We start from the raw sequence: 24325 nt of genomic DNA, 5'->3' as shown, positions 1-24325 counted from the left end.
AGCAATGTATGGTCTACCACGTTATCTGCACTATATAGACCACATTTGGAGTCGCACATCCCGACGGGATTTCCAACACGTTTTGCGGGACTTGCCATTGGACGGTCTCTATCTCCTCTTTTGTTCAAGGAATTTGCAGACACGTCATCACTACGTGACACTTGTGTACATTGTAGTGTCACAAACTGATGCCGTGGCATGGCCTAAAGGATAGGAGGGGCCTAAACCCTAGCAAAAGAAGTTTTACCAACTTATAGGACCCTTTCGAGTGCCCAGAAGGGGTTAGGTCAAAAAACCTAATCCAAAAGTGTTCTAACTTATGGTACCCCGATCGAGGGGCCTAAACCCTTCAAAATAAAAGCAAGGACCAAATTTGTGTAGCCAGATGATGGTGTGGCAGACTGTATGGACGCCCACGATTTGCGGTGCAAATCGCGCTGACAACGTTGATGTGGCATGCCGTACGGACAACCCTAGGGGGGATGCTAGCTTTTGGCTACCAGATGCTTTTAGACTAATGCTTTTCATGTAATTGCTTTTGAGACAGGCCAGGCCTTTTAAAAGTGTGCCAGGGCATTTTCTCCAAGCAAATTAGTTGGAAAGCTTGCTAGAGAGAGGACTCTCGGACATTGTACTTGTTAAATAAAGAGTCTTTGGGGCAAGTGCTTTTGGGTGCGGAACTCCATCGTGCCATGTCGTATCTCTCTCTCTCTCTCTCTCTCTCTCTCTCTCAGTCGTGTTCAGTTGTTTCAGATTCTCTTGCGTGTGTTGCTCTAGATCTTTGGCTTGGGGTGTTGAAGTCTTACAGTGGTATCAGAGCTTAGATGATTCTTCTTCTACGAAAAATCCGATCCCTTCACTTGTAGCACACATAGATTAAATCGATGAAGCGCGCCAAGAGGAAACTGTCGCACTCGATCACTCGGATGAAGAAGAAACCAACAGGGATTTCAATTACTTTCTGAGGAAACGGACAAGGAGCATGGTCCGTGTCCACCCTTAACTTTTGAAAGATTGGAGATGCAGCGTCAACAACATGTCGACAACTGTGCTCAACAAATGAGACGGTACTCCAAGGATTTCGAGCACACGAAATTTTTGGCGAAGTATCCACTTGACGAGGTGCCCTCTCGATGGCGTGTTGCCATTCATTCACCTCTCAAGTCGGCTCTAAAGAAGAAACCTACACCAATTGCATCTAGAAAGAGAGTGTACTCAGAGGATAAATTTGATGAAGCTGTGGAGCGACGAGTCAACAGACTCATGAAGACCAAGAGGCAATTGTGGAAAAGAGTCGAACAAGAGACTATCCTGGCTACTTGGGTCGCAAATATACCTTTGAGGCCAGCCGGTAAGTGTGTTCACTTCGAGGATGTCACGTGACACATCCAACCCTATGTGTCCGTGGACAAGCTACAACATGACTAGGGTTCAGTTCAGTCAAGTCAGTCTAGGATAGGAAGTGATCTGGCACTTTTGTGAGTCTGTTCGCACACCGTGCATGTCCAAACACTTAGATTAGATGCATATCCTTTGGTTGCACACAGCATGATCATGAGCATTACCATCAGAATCCATCATAATTCATTAGGAGCATTTTCCAGTGCACATAACCTATCTTCCCTATTTTTGACATTTTTCACTTATTATTTTAAGTGACTTTTGTTGGGAAACTGGGTAGGGCAATTTGCATAAGACAATATATAAGCAAACCCTAGCACTAGCATTTCTGGCAGAAGAGCAAGGAGAGCACTTGCACTAGTTGCAGCAGGCATCTCCCTCTCTCTCTCAAGCAGGAACCATTGAAGACCTGGCGTTTTCAGCAAGCAAGAGCCAACGTTATTCATCAGCCTTGACTAGCGTTTGGAGCATTTGCCGTTGCACCTTACAGAGGATGATCCTACCTCATGATCGTCCTCTTCTAACAATTTGGAGAGTTCCTTGTCCTCTGACTCCAATGATGAGAGTAGAAAAGATGGGAAGCGAAGAAAGACTTGGAAAAACAACAAAGGCAAGGAGAAGGCAAAGAAGAGCAAATCCCGTAGGAAGTCTAGTAAACATTCCGACAATGCGGATCAGGACTCTTTGTCCTCTGAGGAGTCAGATTCTGAGGAGCCAATGGAGAAAATGCCTGTACTGAGCAAATCAATACGACCATCTTGAGGATAAGGGCTAGAAGGCCAAGGATTTTAAGGAGGGTTGGCAGGCTCTAAAGTTTGATACATTTTCAGGCTTTAGGGATGCCCACAGAGCCCTTGCTTTTATCCAACAGTTTGACATCACCTTTTCGGGAGGGCGTTACTAAGAGCACTCCAAGGTACGAAGAGCGATGTCATATCTAATAGGGAATGCCAGACATGGTGGTCTATCCTAGTGTTAGGTAGGGATGTTCCGCCTAAGTAGTTGAAGTTGAAACGAGTTTGCACTTCTTCATGGCTCACACATGAATACGAACAAGATGTGATCACCGCTTGGAATCATCCCGAGATGACTAAGGGTGACACATTGGATACCTATTGCGAGAGATTTTGGGATGCTTTTCTGCTTGTTTCTTCCTTCAAAAAGGTAACTTTCAAGCAACAAGTTGAGCGTTTTTGCCGTAGACTTCTCAAAGAGATACGGAGTTATTGCCTACAAAAGAATTCCGAGTCCATGCAACGACTCATGGGACATGTCAGATGTAGGGGATGTAGCTAGGGTGGATGCAGCTTGAGCAGTGCCATGGCGTGGAGGAGATGCAACAAAACGCGCGCGAGAGAGGAGTCGTCGACATATAGAGAAATTAAAAAGACGTTGTATTGATATATATATTTTTTGTAAACTTTATATAGCCTTTTAGGCTAATATTGGCCATGCAAAAAAAAGGCATGCAATCTGGAGATCTAATTGCTACTATAAAAAAGCATGTTCCCATGGATAGTACTAGGCTTGAAAAACCTAACAATCCCCCCCTCAAGCCCGAACTAGACAGACCCTCTCATGATACTTCGAGTTTTTGGTATACTCGGCAACCGTGAGTTTTAGGTTCTCTCACAACCAAGGATTTCTGGTGTATCCATAACCTGGTGCTAGATCAGTAACCCCCCCTTGAACAGATAGGGTGTAGGTCAAAAAATTAGCTACCAAAAATGGAGTTTTTGGTTCACTGCCAAACCTTGGGTTTAAGGTGTACCCAATAACCTCATGAGAAATGGAAAAATAGGCTGAGAACATATATATTTCTGGGAGGTCTTACCACTCATATGTGGCCGTGTCTAGAGCCCGTACAATTGTGCCAAAAGACAAACCATAAGTCTATGACACTTAACAAGAAAAATAGAATAAAATTTTGGATTGTGTATATGTCAAGTGTTCTGAGCAAACCGTTCAATGAGCTTTTCTTTCCTGCTGCATGAGCTTTGAATTTGAAGTCGTATACCGCATTTTTGAAGCGAACATCCATGCATGACAACTGATGCTGCATATAAAACAACATAGCTCCAAAATCTCCGCTTCTTCATGTGCCTCGAGCACAACTCATGTAAATCGAGAAATTTCCAAAACAACCTTCAACACATACAAGGCATGTTGTTTTTGCCAATCTGTGAAGTCTTTTTGAATATTTTCCATATCCTCCTTTGCATCCATTCCAAGTTGATGGCTCACCACAAAAGCGAATATCTCTAACATGGGATGGGTGTGTAATGCCGAGTTGATAAGGAAGCATAGCTCTTGCACTTTCACAACAAATAGTTCTTCAAACATCTTGACAAAACAAAGTTTCTCATGTAAGGGCAACTCGAGTTGATTGTCCAAGAACTCTTCAAAGAAGCAGTCAAACTTGAAGGCTGTAAAATGAACATCAACATATAGTCCTACGAGGGCAAAAGATTTCACATCTAGTAGTCCCATCAGTGTGTGTGCAAGATCATATGCATGAAGGATACTTTTCCACCAATAAACCAGATGCTCCATAGTTGCGAACTGCCTATATGTGGAGGAAATTCGAGCTTGTGCACTCGGATGCTGAGAAATTGTTCAGGTGGGAAAGTCGAAGCCTCTGTAGTGTCGTCAACTATCTACAGTCAGAGGGGCATTTTGAGAAGTTATTGGAAAAGATATTTTCTTGCTTTGAAGCCTACAACATAGCGTTTTAATACACTGACGTCGAAGAGCATCAGCCTCACGCCATGCTTGCACAAACACCTCCTGGAGCTCTTCTTGCCTTGAAGCTTTTCCCTCCTCGGCTCTGCTCTAGATAGCGCAACAAAGGCAACGTTTTGATACGCTCCTGCAGATGCCACCGCTTGCCAGCGCCCAGCTTCTCCTTGCTTTGGCGGCCCACCTGGGCTCTGATACCATATGTAGGGGATGTAGCTAGGGTGTATGTAGCCTGAGCAGTGCCATGGCGTGGAGGAGATGCAGCAAAACGCGTGAGAGAGAGAGGAGTCGACACACAGAGAATTAAAAAAAACGCTATATTGATATTTTTCTTTGTAAACTTTATATAGCCTTTTAGGCTAATATTGGCCATGCAAAAAAAAGGCATGCAATCTGGAGATCTAATTGCTACTATTAAAAAGCATGTTCCCATGGATAGTACTGGGCTTGACAAACCTAACATCGGACAAGGTTTTGCTATGCATGCTGTCACACTCACCTACCCTACAGACAGACTTGTGGGAGACAGAATCGGTCAAGGACTGATTGACGATAATAGGAAGAAGGGGAAACAACAGAAAAAGAAACCATCAGGCCCTAGATTGTCAGCAGAACAACGCGTTCAGTACTACAAACAGGGCAAATGTTAGGGATGTTGGGAACATGTCACGTGACACATCCAACCCTATGTGTCCGTGGACAAGCTACAACATGATCAGGGTTCAATTTAGTCAAGTCAGTCTAGAATAGGAAGTGATCTGGCACTTTTGTGAGTCTGTTCGCAGACCATGCATGTCCAGATACTTAGATTAGATGCATATCCTCTGGTTGCACACAGCATGATCATAAGCATTCCCATCAGAATCCATCAGAATCCTTCAGGGGAATTCTCCAGTGCATTTAGCCTATTTTTCGTATTTTTGACATTTTTCACTTATTATTTTTAAGTGACTTTTGTTGGAAAGTAGGTAGGGCAAATTGAGTAAGTTTGTATGTAAGCAAACCTAGACTAGCACTATTTGGCAGAAGAGGCAACAGGAGCACCTTGCTCAACAGGCAACTTCTGAGCAAGACCAACCCCCGCGACAATTCTGGCGTTTTCTCTCAACAGAAGGCCTAGCGTCTTTGCACCAGATCAGCCAGCGTTTTTGCACTTGCAGATTCCCGGCGACAATAGACAGCAGATCAGCCCTAGCGTTAGCAAATTCCCACAGCAACACAACAGATTTCCTAGCGTTAGTAGCAGATTTCCCCGCAAGGTCAGTTTTCAGCCCTAGCGTTTTTGGTTTGCAGATCAACCTCAGCGTTTTTGCAGATCATCGCGACAGAATCAGCCATAGGACCAACGTTTTCAGTTTTCAGCCTTTAGCACTCGTAGATCAAGTCCCGAACCTCGCAAATCTCACCTTCCTGCAGCAATTCCTCGCCGCACGGTCAGTTTCCGCAAGGTTTACAGTTTCAGCCTGGAAAACGCAGATTTCAGCATCTGCGTTTTCAGTGCGTCGTCGTTGCATCGTCACCATCGACATCGTCATCGACATAGAGTTAGAATTTAATAGATAGAAGATTTGCAGATTTCAGTCCCTAGCGTTTTTAGATTTCAGCTCGTCTCGTCGTAGTCCTGATTGTCGTCGACATCGTCGGCAAGTCCAAGCATTGTAGAGATTTGTGCAATCATAAGTAGATTGCTCTTGCCATAGAGAGTGGGGCCTTCGGAGGAGGGTTTTACAACGTCTCTAGTGTCGTATTCTCTTCTCTATCTCTCAGTCTCATCACCTTCATTCACAGTGTCATTCACTATGTTTGTGATCATTGCACTCTCTCATTAAGAACGGAAGGCTCTCCCTTCCATAAGAACAAAAGGAACCTTGAGCACAGTTCGGAGCACTCATCTTGAGCAAAGTTCAAACATTCATTCCGCTGCACCTAACATTGGTATCAGAGCTTTGGCAGTGTTTTGTATCACTCAAGGAAAAAACCACAAGAATCACAACAATTTTTTTTTGCTTGTTGCGGTCGCACGAACCCAAGTTCGCTTGGGTGTGTAGATTCCTAATCGTGTTTTTGAAGAGTGACAGGAATCCTAGGAAAGAAGGGCTTGTCCAGCCTCCCCTTGTGCCTCTTTTCACTCATTGAGACTGGACCGTGCACTTAGTGAAACCGGCCTGTTCAATCCAAAAAGGGCGGTAGACTTTACTTTAAACCTTGATTTAGCTTTCACCCATTATTAGTCGTCTATTTTACCTGTACTTTCAAGACACAACAAAGGGGAGAGGGATACAGGCTGCTAGATTGCACCTGTATGAGTGGACAGACACCAGATTGGCCCCTAACTTAGGCGCCCCTTTCGGTATTTCTTTATTGTTCAAAAGAGGGAATAAACGCTGTGGTTCCTACAAGCTGCCCCGCACAAACTCGGCTGAATTTCCACTGTTCCAGCCCGATTTCGGCAGCATAACTGTACTAGAACCTTTCACGGTCAGTATTCCCACGCATTGACTGACTTTCCCGACGCATACGGGCACTTTGCAAAACCTGGCGAGAATCTGCAGCACGCTGAATTCTCTGTTTTCAGCCCTGAAAATGCGCCAGATCGCCTGTACAGCGGTCCCCTTGCGTCCCCGAACCTCCTGGGGGTATTAGGGTCCGTTTAGGGCCAAAACCCTAAACCTGCAAAAATACACAGCAGGCTGTAATTCACTGTTTCGGGCTCCGTTTCGCGTGCCGGTCGCATCCCTAGCAAGTCCTCGAGCTCCCGCACCTGTAGGGCTACTTGCCCTTTGAATCGGACGAGATTTCTGGCGTGAAACCTCTCCGAATTCACCTGTACCTGCGGGGGGATTAGCCGCTAGCTAATCCAGTACCTGTGCAAGAGGCTCTTGCCTCGGCAATCGCGCATGAACCCACACAACTGTACATTGGTCAAATGAAGAGCCCACTAGAGGGGCATAACATACTGCCAAAGGGGAGAGAGAGGGCAGTGCGTAGCGTGCAGGGCATCACTCCTGGCACCGCACTGTGCATAAGAGGGAAAGCAAGCACTCCATAGCTCTTAACCTGTGACAGAGACTTGCAAAATGAGCCTCCCAGCTATAAATCACGTTTTTGCCTTCTCTATAAGTAGTAAACTGGCCTCAGAGTGCCAAGTGTCACTCATTTGTGCATTTTCCCGCTTTAGACCCTCGGGTCTAAAAATATCTCACCTGCAGCCTCTGTTGACTTGGCCACAGAGTAACAAAATGATCCCCATGTCAAACTGCACGTAATGACGCGAAGACATTTTCAGGTCCCAAAATAGCAGTTCCCTAAATTTTAGGAGATGCTGCCATTATATCTTTCTAGGTCATCCGACCCTCTTTGTACACTGTGGCCACATCCAAAACTGAAATGTAGCCTCTGTAGCAAAGGATTCCACTTTGGCTAGTCAATGACCCCACTTGGCTAACCATAGTCCTTGTCCAACCTTAGTGCTCTCTTGCCCTCAGGCCTGGACTCCCTCTGGACAGTTCCACACTAGCTATGCAATGCAGGGCAGTTAGATTTCCCGAGGGGTGTTTCCAAAAAGTGAAAGTAAATAGATAATAAGAAAGAAATCAACAAAAAGGATAGATAGTAGTCACACGCTGGTGACACTTAGCGGCCGACCAATCGACGTGAGGTGGGAAAAAGCAACCTTGGTGTGAGCGCAAGGCCACCAAGGGGTGCGCCCGCGGAAAAGAGCAGAACTCGGATGAAGAGAAGATCCTTCACGAACACAGATTGCAAGCGAAAGAAGAACCTCAAGAACCTCAAGAACTCAAGAACATCGCGACAGAATCAGCCATAGGACCAACGTTTTCAGTTTTCAGCCTTTAGCACTCGTAGATCAAGTCCCGAACCTCGCAGATCTCACCTTCCTGCAGCAATTCCTCGCCGCACGGTCAGTTTCCGCAAGGTTTACAGTTTCAGCCTGGAAAACGCAGATTTCAGCATCTGCGTTTTCAGTGCGTCGTCGTTGCATCGTCACCATCGACATCGTCATCGACATAGAGTTAGAATTTAGTAGATAGAAGATTTGCAGATTTCAGTCCTTAGCGTTTTCAGATTTCAGCTCGTCTCGTCGTAGTCCTGATTGTCGTCGACATCGTCGGCAAGTCCAAGCATTGTAGAGATTTGTGCAATCATAAGTAGATTGCTCTTGCCATAGAGAGTGGGGCCTTCGGAGGAGGGTTTTACAACGTCTCTAGTGTCGTATTCTCTTCTCTATCTCTCAGTCTCATCACCTTCATTCACAGTGTCATTCACTATGTTTGTGATCATTGCACTCTCTCATTAAGAACGGAAGGCTCTCCCTTCCATAAGAACAAAAGGAACCTTGAGCACAGTTCGGAGCACTCATCTTGAGCAAAGTTCAAACATTCATTCCGCTGCACCTAACATTGGTATCAGAGCTTTGGCAGTGTTTTGTATCACTCAAGGAAAAAACCACAAGAATCACAACAATTTTTTTTTGCTTGTTGCGGTCGCACGAACCCAAGTTCGCTTGGGTGTGTAGATTCCTAATCGTGTTTTTGAAGAGTGACAGGAATCCTAGGAAAGAAGGGCTTGTCCAGCCTCCCCTTGTGCCTCTTTTCACTCATTGAGACTGGACCGTGCACTTAGCGGCCGGCCAATCGACGTGAGGTGGGAAAAAGCAACCTTGGTGTGAGCGCAAGGCCACCAAGGGGTGCGCCCGCGGAAAAGAGCAGAACTCGGATGAAGAGAAGATCCTTCACGAACACAGATTGCAAGCGAAAGAAGAACCTCAAGAACCTCAAGAACTCAAGAACATCGCGACAGAATCAGCCATAGGACCAACGTTTTCAGTTTTCAGCCTTTAGCACTCGTAGATCAAGTCCCGAACCTCGCAGATCTCACCTTCCTGCAGCAATTCCTCGCCGCACGGTCAGTTTCCGCAAGGTTTACAGTTTCAGCCTGGAAAACGCAGATTTCAGCATCTGCGTTTTCAGTGCGTCGTCGTTGCATCGTCACCATCGACATCGTCATCGACATAGAGTTAGAATTTAGTAGATAGAAGATTTGCAGATTTCAGTCCTTAGCGTTTTCAGATTTCAGCTCGTCTCGTCGTAGTCCTGATTGTCGTCGACATCGTCGGCAAGTCCAAGCATTGTAGAGATTTGTGCAATCATAAGTAGATTGCTCTTGCCATAGAGAGTGGGGCCTTCGGAGGAGGGTTTTACAACGTCTCTAGTGTCGTATTCTCTTCTCTATCTCTCAGTCTCATCACCTTCATTCACAGTGTCATTCACTATGTTTGTGATCATTGCACTCTCTCATTAAGAACGGAAGGCTCTCCCTTCCATAAGAACAAAAGGAACCTTGAGGATAGTTCAGAGCACTCATCTTGAGCAAAGTTCAAACATTCATTCCGCTGCACCTAACATTGGTATCAGAGCTTTGGCAGTGTTCTGTATCACTCAAGGAAAAAACCACAAGAATCACAACAATTTTTTTTTGCTTGTTGCGGTCGCACGAACCCAAGTTCGCTTGGGTGTGTAGATTCCTAATCGTGTTTTTGAAGAGTGACAGGAATCCTAGGAAAGAAGGGCTTGTCCAGCCTCCCCTTGTGCCTCTTTTCACTCATTGAGAGCGGACCATGCACTTAGTAGCCGGCCAATCGACGTGAGGTGGGAAAAAGCAACCTTGGTGTGAGCGCAAGGCCACCAAGGGGTGCGCCCGCGGAAAAGAGCAGAACTCGGATGAAGAGAAGATCCTTCACGAACACAGATTGCAAGCGAAAGAAGAACCTCAAGAACCTCAAGAACTCAAGAACATCGCGACAGAATCAGCCATAGGACCAACGTTTTCAGTTTTCAGCCTTTAGCACTCGTAGATCAAGTCCCGAACCTCGCAGATCTCACCTTCCTGCAGCAATTCCTCGCCGCACGGTCAGTTTCCGCAAGGTTTACAGTTTCAGCCTGGAAAACGCAGATTTCAGCATCTGCGTTTTCAGTGCGTCGTCGTTGCATCGTCACCATCGACATCGTCATCGACATAGAGTTAGAATTTAGTAGATAGAAGATTTGCAGATTTCAGTCCTTAGCGTTTTCAGATTTCAGCTCGTCTCGTCGTAGTCCTGATTGTCGTCGACATCGTCGGCAAGTCCAAGCATTGTAGAGATTTGTGCAATCATAAGTAGATTGCTCTTGCCATAGAGAGTGGGGCCTTCGGAGGAGGGTTTTACAACGTCTCTAGTGTCGTATTCTCTTCTCTATCTCTCAGTCTCATCACCTTCATTCACAGTGTCATTCACTATGTTTGTGATCATTGCACTCTCTCATTAAGAACGGAAGGCTCTCCCTTCCATAAGAACAAAAGGAACCTTGAGCACAGTTCGGAGCACTCATCTTGAGCAAAGTTCAAACATTCATTCCGCTGCACCTAACATTGGTATCAGAGCTTTGGCAGTGTTTTGTATCACTCAAGGAAAAAACCACAAGAATCACAACAATTTTTTTTTGCTTGTTGCGGTCGCACGAACCCAAGTTCGCTTGGGTGTGTAGATTCCTAATCGTGTTTTTGAAGAGTGACAGGAATCCTAGGAAAGAAGGGCTTGTCCAGCCTCCCCTTGTGCCTCTTTTCACTCATTGAGACTGGACCGTGCACTTAGCGGCCGGCCAATCGACGTGAGGTGGGAAAAAGCAACCTTGGTGTGAGCGCAAGGCCACCAAGGGGTGCGCCCGCGGAAAAGAGCAGAACTCGGATGAAGAGAAGATCCTTCACGAACACAGATTGCAAGCGAAAGAAGAACCTCAAGAACCTCAAGAACTCAAGAACCCCAAGAACCCAAGTTACCCAAGACCACAAGAACCCACAAGAATCCACGACTTCAAAATGGTCGTCACTCGAAGCGGAATGGATACTTCGCTTGGAGGTGATTAGCATGAGAGAGGCGAAGAAGACTTTTCCCCACCAAGAGGTTTTTCCGACCCTCACCCTTCCCCATCTACGTCAAGGATTGCACTAACTCGTATGGAGGCTTTCGACAAGATGGTGATGGACATGAAGTTAGACCGCGAAGTACGAAAAGCAGATAGAAAGGCCTACAAAGAAGAAATGGCAGCCATAGAGCGTCAGTACGACTCGGAAGAAAAAGAAAGTCAAGCTAAATTGGATCGTGAGAACAAAGAAAGAGAAGCACAATTTGATCGCGAGAACAACGAAAGACAAGTAGAATATGACTGCGAGAACAAAGCAAGACAAGAGAAGAGTGACCAACACATGAAAGAGTTCTTGCGACTCTTTTCTCAAGTGCAGGCGCACTTTTGCACAGAATCAGGAGAAGGAGACTCTCTCAGTCTCTTCTTCTCCAAAGCTGACACACAGAATTTGCATAGTGATACGCATGATGATTTGAATGACAATGATAAGCATGATGATTTGGATGTTAATGACAATGATGAGCATAATGATTTGCATGAAGATGACGTGATTGTTCACAAGGATGATGAGTTAGTTGATGCTTTTTCTAGCGAAGCTAACCTCATCGTGGATTCGATCAACCACGAAGAACCGATCTTGGCTCTCGAGTCAAGGTCCAAAGAACCCCCTCAAGAAGAACCGATCTTGGCTCTTGAGCCTAGGTCCAAAGAACCCTCACAGGAAGTATTATGTGTTCGCATGATTAGTCAGCACGCATTGATCGAGTGTTTCATTCGTTATCGTTTCCTGTATTTTCGTCAGCGTCTTTATATGATCCCTTTTCCTAGGCATGACATATTGTACGTTGAGCACGTTTCGCTCATGAATGAGCACGGATTTATGCGGATTTCTCATGAAAAGCTGAAAAGTATGCATTCAAGGAAGTCACATTCCATGTCTCTTTCTTGGCATGACACAGTCGTAGAAAGAGCACAAGAAGGATTGAGCACCAAGTATGGGCATTTCCATTGTGAATTACCACAGTTGATTGATTTAGATCAAAAAGACAAGAGTCGATCTCATTGTTTGCGTGTGTGTGGTGAACCGTTTGGCACTCTGTCTCTTTGTTTATCTACATTGCATCCACAGTCTATTAGGACGACAAGATTTTTTCCACTCACTTTACATGGAATGGCTATGTTCATGTTTTTGTGTTACAACAGTTTCAGGAAATTTCAGCCATGGAGATTCTTGAAGAAGAAAGAAGCATGACTCTAGACGAAGTTGAAGTATAGAACGAGCCACAGAAGACTTTGTGTCGCTTTCGGCGCGTCCCAAAGAAGCAAGCGTTGCAGACCTTTATGAAGTTCAAGTACCGCACAACCCACACATCAGAGTGGGCCGGCGAAGAGTCCTTTCCAGGATTCCGGATGCTATTGGCGGTCTCCCTCGATGCCATACAATTCGGTACCAGTATCTCACTTTGAAAAGGAGAGGATGTCACGTGACACATCCAACCCTATGTGTCCGTGGACAAGATACAGCATGATCAGGGTTTAGTTCAGTCAAGTCAGTCTAGAATAGGAAGTGATCTGGCACTTTTGTGAGTCTGTTTGCAGACCGTGCATGTCCAGACACTTAGATTAGATGCATATCCTCTGGTTGCACACATCATGATCATAAGCATTCCCATCAGAATCCATCAGAATCCTTCAGGGGAATTTTCCAGTGTATTTAGTCTATTTTTCCTATTTTTGACATTTTTCACTTATTATTTTTAAGTGACTTTTGTTGGAAAGTAGGTAGGGCAAATTGAGTAAGTTTGTATATAATCAAACCTAGACTAGCACTATTTGTCAAAAGAGGCAATAGGAGCACCTTGCTCAACAGGCAACTTCTCAGCAAGACCAACCCCCGCGACAACTCTGGCGTTTTCTCTCAACAGGAGGCCTAGCATCTTTGCACTAGATCAGCCAGCGTTTTTGCACTTGCAGATTCCCGGCGACAGTAGACAGTAGATCAGCCCTAGCGTTAGCAAATTCCCACAGCAACGCAGCAGATTTCCTAGTGTTAGCAGATTTCCCCGCAAGGTCGGTTTTCAGCCCTTGCGTTTTTGATTTGCAGATCAACCTCAGCTTTTTGCAGATCATCGCGACAGAATCAGCCATAGGACCAGCGTTTTCAGTTTTCAGTTTTCAGCCTTTAGCACTCGTAGATCAAGTCCCGAACCTTGCAGATCTCACCTTCCCGAAGCAGTTCCTCGCCGCACGGTCAGTTTCCGCAAGGTTTACAGTTTCAGCCCGGAAAACGCAGATTTCAGCATGTGCGTTTTCATTGCATCGTTGTTGCATCGTCGCCATCGACATTGTCATCGACATAGAGTCAGAATTCAGCAGATAGAAGATTTGCAAATTTCAGCCCTTAGCGTTTTCAGATTTCAGCCCGTCTCGTCGTCGTCCTCATCGTCGTCGACATCGTCGGCAAGTCCAAGCATTGTAGAGATTTGTGCAATCATAAGTAGACCGCTCTCGCCATAGAGAGTGGGGCCTTTGGAGGAGGGTTTTACAACGTCTCTGGTGTCGTATTCTCTTCTCTATCTCTCAGTCTCAGCACCTTCATTCACAGTGTCATTCATTATGTTTGTGATCATTGCACTCTCTCATTAAGAACGGAAGGCCCTTTCTTCCATAAGAACAAAAGGAACCTTGAGCACAGTTCGGAGCACTCACCTTGAGCAAAGTTCAAACATTTATTCCGCTGCACCTTACAGAACATGGGCATGTTCTTGCCAAGTTCCCTAACAAAGTGTCTCATGATTAGGCTGAGCACAAGCCAGAGAGTTCCAATCAGAGGAGCGAGCAAAGAAAGGAAAGACCAAGGCAAGACTGGTCCGAGATTTTGTGGAGACCGACCTAGAATAGATGGATGAAAGTACCGTTTTCAGTCTTTATTGTGCACAATCATTGTCTGCTTGTTGTGGTCAACTGCATGGCTAGAAAAGCGACATTGAAGAACAAAAAGGTTAGAGATATTTTTAATGTAAAATTAAAGGGCGAGTCCGTTCTACTTGTATCGGCTTCGGCCGTTTCAAAATTAATGAAATCCAGTCTGATTGTTTACTCGATCTACTTGAATGAGTCAAATGACAATAAAATGTCCAATTTGTTTGACCTTGAGAAGGAACGACAAGATTTCTTGCAAGCACAAGCCGATTGCTTCTCTGAAGGTGTCGTAATGTAGGAGGGCCATCATGTAGCTTATGAGAGTAGAATGTTCTCGCGACCAGAGTGGGTTACACAGATTTACGAAAAGGAGCTATTTGCAGTCATCCATGCTCTCTTCTTGTCCTAGAAACAACTAAATGACATGGGCAAATGTTTTGTCACTTTTTCATTTTTACATCGTCCATGTTAAGGGAGAGAAAAAGTTGGTGGCAGACGCGTTGTCTTGCAAGCCACAAATATTGGCTATTTCGGCGATTGACCATCAAAACTTTGAGGATATGGTTGATCAGTATGCCACAGGTCCAGATTTTGTAGACATCTTTGATTGGTTAAAGAGTGGGGAGACAGTTGCAGGCTATGCTATGCAGGAAGGTTATGTAATGCGGAAGACAATGTTGTGTGTAACTCAAGGGTTGAGTGTCACGATTGTGACTATGTTACATTATTACATCTAGTCCTAGTTGCAGATACGTGAAGTGGCATGCCAAGGAGGATCCCTATACGTAGATGGTCACGACTCTTCGCTCTAAAGACATGCCTCTTTGCCAAAAGCCACACTCCTTCAACGATTGGTCACACCCCTTCTCTCAATAGTTGCAGCTCTCCGTCCAAAGGATGTGTCTTTAAGTCTACAGTCATGTCTCTTCACCATGAGACGTGTCTTTTCATTTATGTCTCTTCGTCTCCTATATAAGGAGCCTATTGTGTCTACATCCCGACTTCAAATAAGCTGCCTGTCACCAGGAGGTGTATTTTTCCTGTTGCCTTCCGTAAATAAGTATTAGATATATTTATTTTATTTTTACTTGTTTGTCCCAAAACCCTTGAAAAGGTGCAAGTGGACATTGCATGGCCAGTGTGAAACGGCTGCAGCCAAATGGGTTTCTCACATCGGGGATCTAGGTCGGTCAGACAGGGACTGCCCGGGCAGTTAGCACTGAATTCTGATGAGTATGGAAGCTCGTGTGCGCCAAACTGGAATTTGGGCCACTCGTCAAGTCACTGCAACTTTATAAGTTGAAAGGGGCCAGTAAATTAACCCACATTGTAGATGTTGGTCAAATGGTAGTCTTCAATGATGGTCAGGAGACCGATAGGGACGCCATGGAAGCATCTCCTAAAATTTAGGGAACTGCTATTTTTGACCGGAAAATGTGTTCGCGTCATTAGCTCTGGAATGACAAGGGGAACATTTTATTGCTCTGCTGCCAAGTCAACTGACGCACCAATTGAGATATTTTTAGTAGGGAAAGCCCAAACTCGGAAACTGGGCGACGTGTCAGCCTGTAAGCGATTCTGCCACTCTTGGAGGCAAAAACGAGATGCATATCAACAAAGGGGGCGCCATTTTCAGCCTCAGGTGGATTGTAGCAGGTACAGAAGCTATGGAATGCTTACCTTGCCCTCTATGCACAGTATGGTGATGGGAGTGATGCCCCGCACGCTACATACTGCTCTCTTTCTCCCCTACGTACAGTATGTTATGCCCCACTAGTGGGCTTCTCATTTGACCTATGTACAGTTCTGGGGGTTTATGCGCGTTTGCCAAGGCAAGAGCCTTCTGAACAGGAACCGGATTAGCTAATTGCCAATCCCCCACAGGTACGCACAGTTCCATCACGAAAGATTGCGAGTTTGGAGAGTTTTCTCGTGTGAAAACTCGTCCAATTCACAGGGGAACTGTCCCATTGCGTGCGGGAGCCCTCGGGACACGCGTAGGCGTGTTCGCTCCGCTAAAAACGATCCGAAACAGGGAATTACAGCCTGCTGTGTTTTTCTGCAGGTTTAGGGTTTCGCACCTAAACTGCAAGGGAACATCAGGGGAGCCTCGTGAGAGCCTTGGGATGCGTGTACAGGCTTTTGGGCTCCCGCCAGTGAAAAACAGAGAATTACAGCCCGCTGAATTTCTTTGACAGCTCACCAGAAAGCTTCCAGATATCGAGGGAATCCGTCCTAGACAGGTGTTTTTGACCTACAGGGGTTTTTGCGTCGTTATGCTGTCGAAATCCGGTCGAAAACCTGCGTTTTCAGCCCTCGCCAGGTTTGGACAGCTTTGTGAAAGCTTGTGCTAAGTGGTCGGATCGTCTACCTTAATTTGAATAAAGAAATACCGAAAGGGGCGCCAGTCTTTGGGGCCTACAGGGTGTCGGTCTCGTGTGCGCAGTGACATTCTAGTCGTTGGACGCAACTGTGTTCTCTTCCCTTCTCAGTGCTCTGTGTAAAGTTAACAGGTAATTGAAATAGTACCGCCCTCTACGTTGTACGGGCCGGTTATACTGCCTTGGACTTGTTTCCCGTTCAAGAGCTGAGAGGGGGTTCAAATTGCTTTTTGGTGGTGCCTCCAATATCTCCCAGGAGCAGATTAGGGAGTGAGGGTTGTTTTGTGATTGTACACCGTCGTATTTGAGGTAGACGTATCTCTTCTCGACAATGCACTCCACGATGTTGCTCACCAGGTAGGCTGGCATGAGGCAAGACTCCTGTTCCTAGGGTTATCCGAGGTCAAGTCTCGAGTGCTCTGCAGTTTTGCTACTAAATATGTGTGTCGGGTCACTTTTAGTGAGTTCACATATTTATTAGCATTTCAAACCATTTATCAGCATCGTGGGGTTTTGCAGTAGGTAGGGCAATTATGGGAATTTTCTATATATGCAACCTCTCTCCTTGTACTTTTGGCATGTGTTGTAATGATTGCAAAGCTTCAATGTTTGGCACATCCTCTCTGCTTAGCGTTTTCTATTGCTAGTGTTTTTGTCCACCAACAATCTCTCCCTCCCTCTCTCTCTCTCTCTCTCTCTCTCTCTCTCTCTTGCGATCTCTCTAGCGCTTCCTCTCCCTTGCCATGTGCACACCCTCTGTGTGTGGCATTGCTTGCAATGAGTTCCTGTGCTCGTTCGGTGGGCGGTACGTGGTAGGAGCTTGAGTACAAGGAGATCCATCGCGATAGATCCGAGATCTATTTGGCTGCCCAATCTGAAGAGGTGGTTTGTTCGCGGTTGCAGACAAGTTCATCACCCGATTAACCTTGTTCTGTTGCACCTTTGACAAGCACTTGGATCCGATTCTTCTCGTTCGTCCACGGAAGATTCGGAAGAAGATGACGGAGAAGTAGCATGTGTAGTTCGAGAAACAATAGGATGACTCTAAGAAGTCTGCATCTGCTCTAGGTGGGTGTAGATTGAGGCGAGGCTTGTGGAAAGTGCGGCCATCTGCTCCTTGATAAGAGTAAGGGCGTCTTCGGATTGTCCTTCTCTGTCTTGCAATGTTGGCATGGTTGCTCCTCAAAGAGAATAATGAAGGGAATAGGAACTCAAGCAGTAGGTTTTGTGTCTAGAACGTTCTTTGGAACCACCTTGGACCATGATGATTTGGATGACAATGACGAGCATGATGATTTGCATGATCACGATGTGATTTCTCACAAGCATGATGATTGGCAGGAAGAAACTGTGATTGTTCACAAGGATGATGATTTAGTTGATACTTTTTCTAGTGAAGCTAACCTCATTGCAGATTCGATCGATCACAAAGAACCGATCTTGACTTTCAAGTCAAGGTCCACGGATCCCCCACAAGACGATTCGATAGATCCTGACAAACCGATCTTGGCTCTCGAGCCTAGGTCGAAAGAACCCTCACAAGAAGTATTATGTGTTCGAGTGATTAGTCGGCACGCATTGTTCGAGTGTTTCATTCGTGATCGTTTCCTGTATTTTAGTCAACGTCTTTATGTGATCCCTTTTCCTAGGCATGACATTGTACGTTGAGCACGTTTCACTCATGAATGAGCACAGATGTATGCGGATTATTCATGAAAAGTTGAAAAGTATGCATTCAAGGAAGTCACATTCCATGTCTCTTCCTTGGCATGACACAGTTTTAGAAAGAGCACATGAAAGTATGAGCACCAAGCATGGGCATTTCTGTTGTGAATTGCCACAGTTGATTGATTTAGATAAAAAAGAAAAGATTTGATCTCATTGTTTGCATGTCTTGGATGAACGGTTTGGCACTCCATCTATTTGTTCATCTACATTGCATGCACAGTCTTTTAGGAAGACGAGATTTTTTTCTAGTCACTTTACATGGAATAGGTATGTTCATGTTTTTGTGTTGGAAGTGGTTTCAGGACTTTTCAGCCGTGGAGATTCTTGAAGAAGAAAGAAGCAGGACTCTATACGAAGTTGAAGCATTGAAGGAGCCACAAAAGACTTTGTGTCGCTTTCAGGGCGGCCCAAAGCAAGCGTTGCAGACCTTTATGAAGTTCAAGTACCGCACGACCCACACATCAAAGTGGGCTGGCAAAGAGTCCCTTCCAAGATTCCGGACGCTATTGGCGATCTCCCTTGATGGCATACAGTTTGGTACCAGTACCTCACTTTGAAAAGGAGGGGATGCCACGTGACACATCTAACCCTATGTGTCCGTGGACAAGCTACAGCATGACCAGGGTTCAATTCAGTCAAGTCAGTCTAGAATAGGAAGTGATCTGGCACTTTTGTGAGTCTGTTCACGGACCGTGCATATCCAGACACTTAGATTAGATGCATATCCTCTGGTTGCACACAACATGACCATCAGATTCCAGTCAGATCCCATCAGTAGCATTTTTACAGTGCATAGACCTATTTTTCCTATTTTTGACATTTTTCACTTATTATCTTTAAGTGACTTGTCGGAAAGTAGGTAGGGCAATTTTGCTAAGCTGTATATAAGCAAACCTAGCGCTAGCACTTTCTGGCAAAAGAGGCAACGGGAGCACCTTGCTCAACAGGCAACTTCTCAACAAGACCAACCCACACGACAACTCTAGCGTTTTCAACATTGCAGAAGGCCTAGCGTTTTTGCATCAGATCAGCCAGCGTTTTTGCATTTGCAGATTCACGGCGACAGTAGACAGCAGATCAGCCCTAGCGTTAGCAGAATTCAGCCCTAGCGTTTTTGGAGCAGCAGGCGACCTAGCGTTTTGTAGTTCCTTCGCGACGGAATCCACAATAGCACCAGCGTTTTCAGTTTTCAGCAGTCAGATCCTGCAGTAGAAGTCCCGAACCTCGCAGATCTCACCTTCCCGCAGAAGATCCTCGCCGCACGGTCAGATCCAGTGAAGTTTGCAGTTTCAGCCCGGAAAACGCAGATTTCAGCATCTGTGTTTTCAGCGGCCTGTTGTCGCATCGTCGTCACCGACATAGAGTCAGAATTCAGTAGATAAAGATTTGCAGATTTCAGCCATTAGCAGTTTCAGATTTCAGCCCGTCTCGTCGTCGTCCTCATCGTTGTCGACATCGTCGGCAAGTCCAAGCATTGTAGAGATTGTGCAATCAATAGTAGACCGCTCTCGCCATCGAGAGTGGGGCCTTCGGAGGAGGGTTTGACAACATCTCCGGTGTCGTATTCTCTTCTCTCTCTATCTCTCAGTCTCATGCACTTTCACTCACAGTGTCCATTCACTTTGTTGGTGTCCATTGCACTCTCTCACTAAAGGAATGGAAGGCTCTCCCTTCCGTAAGTAAAAGGAACCTTGAGCATAGTTTGGAGCACTCATCTTGAACAAAGCTCAACATTCACTTCCACTGCACCTTACAACCAGAAGGGCTGGTGTCCCACACCATCAAGCTCACACCAGCTTGCCAAGGGCCTAGTTAGTTCAAGTGTGGTGATCACACAAGATAGCTCACAAATGAGCCCAGGGTCCTATTTATAGAATTCCTTAACCGCCCTAACCGTAGGGCCATGTTCACACTTGGCCGAACATAGCTTTGGCGCCCATCTAGATGTCTGGGGACACAACAATGTCATTCGCAAGTGGTTCTAAGCAATCAAGATATTTGTCTCATAGGTTGGTGTCCACTATAGGGAAGCAAACAATTGTTCGAATCCACCCATGTTCGTTTTGCTTGTCCATGTAATAATAAAGTCAACCACCATTGCTGAGCGTTCCCCTTCAGAAACAGGATGCTTCGATGAAGTTGCCACCAAAGAAAGCAGTATCAAATGGGTGTATAAAGAAAGCTCTTTCTTCTCATCTGGAGGCCCAAAGAAATTGTCAAGCGTGGTGTTCTTGCTCCTTTTTTTGTAATCCTTTTGACCCTCCATTGGAGTTAAGTGATCATGTTAGTTAGGTTGCTGAAGTGGAATTCCCTTTGTGCCAATAGTTGTGCTGAAGGTAGGAGGCATCTTTCCTTGGTGGAATCCGTAAGGGTATCCGTAAAGCCAGGCATCCTTGCTCCATACGGGCTAAAAGTGCCTATGCCATAAGGTCCAAAAGCACCTACTGCATAGGGACTGAATACCCTTGGAGGCATACCAAACTGACACTTGGCTGTGATATCTGAGAACGTTGGATTCCTGCCCAAATAGCTGGGTAGGGTGGGATTTGCTGTTGCAGATGATTGGCAGCCGAATTGGATCCCTTCTTGTTGCTTGACGCTTTGGTTGCTTTTACCTTTGCTTTTGCTTTTAGTTGAGGGTTGATCATCCCCTTGCACTGTCTAATCACTGTATTCATCAGCTTGACCTTCGTTTACTTGGCGTAAAGCGGATCTCTAAAATAGGGGAGAAGATGCTCCATGAGGATCTTGACTTTGTTTTCCCAAGCCTTCTCCACATCAAAGGGATTATGTTGTGCATCAAACTGCCCTACTTGGCCCTTTTCATCACCCTCTTCGTAGTCAACTTCTTCATCCTTAGCATTTTCTTCTACTTTTTTCCTCTTGCACATATTCCCACTCCTCTTCTTCTTGTTCTTCTACTTTCCCTTCCACTTCCTCGTACTTTTCTTCTTGATGAGTAAGAGGTGCTGCTTCCACTGCTTCCATGGTCGAATCTCGATTGCATCAGACTGTTTTTAGCAGAAAAGTTGACTTGTGCTCATACCACTGAAACTGGCGAATCATCTGACGAGGCTTGAAGAGAATGCATCACTACTAAAACTGACGGAAAAACAGCAAACTGAATGGAAAGAGAATACTTCAGTCAAGACAGTGGGGGACAGAGCTTCCTACTCAGAGAGATTGGCTGCTCAACAGGCACCCCTTGCCGTATTTTTCTATAGCACTAACAAATTGTTGTGGTTACAACTGCACATATGAGCCCACTGACGTAATCTGAGGCTTAATGGGCACCTTGGCCTCTTATTTACCACAGTGCTAAAGCATATAAAAAATAATCTATTTTGAGAATAACTGGCATCCCAGAAAGCACCTTTAGCCCTAAAACTGCTACACCAACACATCCATAGGCAGCTGCCACGATATCAGTCCGTACATTGCCACATCAGCACCAACCGTATAGTCCTGGGATTGCGATTCCTGGGCAGGTCCGCTCTACTCTGCTCGAGTCTGGTACTGTCTTGACACATCATTTGTGGCATGTAGGACCCATACCTGGCTGCCCAACTGCCCCACAACAGCATAAATGGGTTGAAAAACTAGAGAGACGCCCAAAACTGGCCAAATGCCCACTACATGGGCTCAAATCCCAAAGGAGCAGACATGTGCACTGGCAGTTGAAGCGAAACTACATCATACGATTGTGACCAAAATACTAAACAGATTTTAAACTTGGAGAGATGAATTCGAGAAGTTCTCAACATTGTGAATTAAGTGTCAAGAGAGCACATTGATTATCTGGAGTTTGGAATCAGAAAACTTTGGATCTATTTATATGTGCTGTTTGTCATCTGCCCTTGACCTTTAATGCTTGTAAACATGGTTAATGATGTGATGTATTCTGTTTGAACTAAAACTAGTCTAAGGCTGTGGAAAATGTGTGTTGTTATGAATTTTGCTATAATGGCCAAGTTCCAGTACTTTTCTATTCATTCGTTGGAATCAGAATTTTGAAGCCAATTGTGTCTGGTGATATTACTTTTCATGCAGGTGGACAACAAGCTAGAGTGGTCTTTTGGTTTCTGTGAAACAGGTAGTGGCGTTTTCAGTTGTCGCCGAACTGAAAATCCCATGTACATCTTCAGGGAGAGCTTATCTTTAGGGCATACTGAACTGTCTCCAGCAAAGGTCAGAGAGATTCTTATCAAACTTAGCCAGGAATGGCAAGGAAATTCTTATGATCTTCTATCTCGAAATTGCAACCATTTTTGCAATGATTTTTGTGCAGAACTGGGGGTTCAAAAGCTTCCTGGTAAGTAGTTAAATCAAGCTCTTCGGTGCTTCTGGTCCCTTCTCTAGTAAATAGTCAGTTTGCGTAGGCACTTGCTTTTTGCTGAATGAGGTCAGCTTGAATAGGCAAGCCGTGGGTGTGAATTTGAGAACAGTTAACTGATATTCAGGCATGGTCGTCACTTTCTTTGCATGGGAAGCATGTGCAATCAACAAAGAAAACAGTGTAATAGCACAAAGGTGTTCTGTTAGAACTAGTTGTTCATGTGAGAGCACTCTGGTTCATAATAATGTATGGGGGAGGAGGTCCCGGGTGTTGGTCGAATCATCCAACCATAACCACCATTTAAAAGCACCTCCTAGTTGAGATGAGAAGGCGAGCATTGTGAGACTGTGCGTCCCATAACACCGGGCCTCACCTCCTTTGGGTGAGGGTGAGGTCATGCTGATCTAACCTTACTGGCTGTCCACTAGCAGATGGCTGTCCACTAGCCATCTGCTAGAGGTGTGTCTTCATCAGTGTAAATGAGGCCTTATAAGTAGCTGCTCACATTGGCTGTGTTTGACACTCATGTCTGCCCACGCATTGGACACCCATCTAGCCCAAATGATGCTGAAATAATAAACAGCAAGGACAGTGGTTATGGCTCTGTGTTTGTTTTGGAGTGGTGCATTTTGACTATTGCATATTGATCTTGCTGTAACTCGTAAGCGATTGGCTGGTAGGGTGGGTCAACCGTTTTGCAAATGCTGGAGAAACTGCGTTTGAGGTTGCCGAAACAACAATGAAACGGGTATGAATAGCCCCCAGCCTCTAGGCGCCTTCCTTTCTGTATTGTCATCACTAATTGCAAATTGTTACAAAGGTTTGCCTTTGTGCAGCTACGGCAGGCAAAGACAGAAGTAGTATCAGCAAGTAAAGTCGCCTACCGTGTACTGTTTGGTAATGCATCAACTTCTACTGTCAGTCCTGATCCTGGCCAGTTGGAGGGTTCTTCATCAAATGGTGGTGTGAACGTGCTACGCCTTCCATTTTTGAAAACACCTGTAAGCTTGCTCTCCAGAATCGGAATTGGCTCTTCTAGTTCATCTATGAACGAAAGGCTCCAAGTAGATGAGTCAGTGAATAAGGGTAAGGGAAGTGTTCATGTTGACGATCCCAACGGTCATGCCTCATTCCAAGAAGCTGAATCAATAGATCGAGGCAAGGGAATTGTTCATGTAAACAGCTCAGGCGGTCATCCTCCGCAGCACCCGCCTATTTGAATGTCGGTCTGCTCTTTTTTCATTGAATTCAACTTTGTTGCTGATGGATGAAGAGTAGAACCAAGGTCCTGATCAGGCGGTTTCTTGGAGCGCTTCTTTGCACATACATCAAGCAAGTGGAGCCTGCCAGTGAATGGTATTTGCAAAGCCACTGGCTTGCTCTAACAGAAGGAGCATCCTGCTGAGGATTTGGATAATCTGCATCAATACAAACAGATTCTTGATTTTTTTGTGATACACAGCCAGGCCATCTGAATGGAAGATGTAAATGACAGGAAAGGCTGTGTTAAAGAATGTACAGCATGGTGAAATGTACTGTAAACTGCTGCTGTTTGTACTTTTTAAAACGGTGGTGAGTTGTTCTTCAAAAAGTTTAACCACACGGTGATAATGTGATTAGTGCAGCTTTGTGTGTCATCTGTGATATGAGCAGACCTTCCCATCATGGAGTTGCCACTTTTGGACATCTTCGACCAACAAGGTGCTCCCTCTCGTACTATCTACCTCTTTGTTCGTCTTCGCCCTCGAAGAGCTTTTGGAATGCTGCCCTAGTCTCTCTCTATATTTCCCCATCTTTTGTGAGTGTTCTATATATCCTTGTCTTGTTTTTTTGTTTTAGGAGTCGGGTTGGGCACTCCCGACCGCTCCCCTCATACACCAAAAAAGTGCACAAGAAGA

The 24325-nt window shown here is 45.4% G+C and overlaps 1 protein-coding gene across 1 annotated transcript in view; it reads left to right on the top strand.

Moving 5' to 3' along the window:
- Window positions 1-24062, top strand: part of LOC147441794 (uncharacterized) — a 29006-nt gene extending 4944 nt beyond the window's left edge. The window contains exons 2-4 of the mRNA XM_086528182.1: window positions 22142-22403; window positions 23108-23175; window positions 23264-24062. Of these exons, the coding sequence (XP_086384308.1) occupies window positions 22142-22403; window positions 23108-23175; window positions 23264-23647 (714 nt within the window). The 3' untranslated portion in view covers window positions 23648-24062. The remainder of the gene's footprint in view (window positions 1-22141; window positions 22404-23107; window positions 23176-23263) is intronic.
- Window positions 24063-24325: the final 263 nt, after the last annotated feature.

This window comes from Adiantum capillus-veneris, chromosome 14 (genome assembly GCF_014529385.1).
Source record: "Adiantum capillus-veneris isolate H3 chromosome 14, ASM1452938v2, whole genome shotgun sequence".
Lineage (NCBI taxonomy): Eukaryota > Viridiplantae > Streptophyta > Polypodiopsida > Polypodiales > Pteridaceae > Adiantum > Adiantum capillus-veneris.
This window is presented reverse-complemented; position numbering and strand designations above follow the sequence as displayed.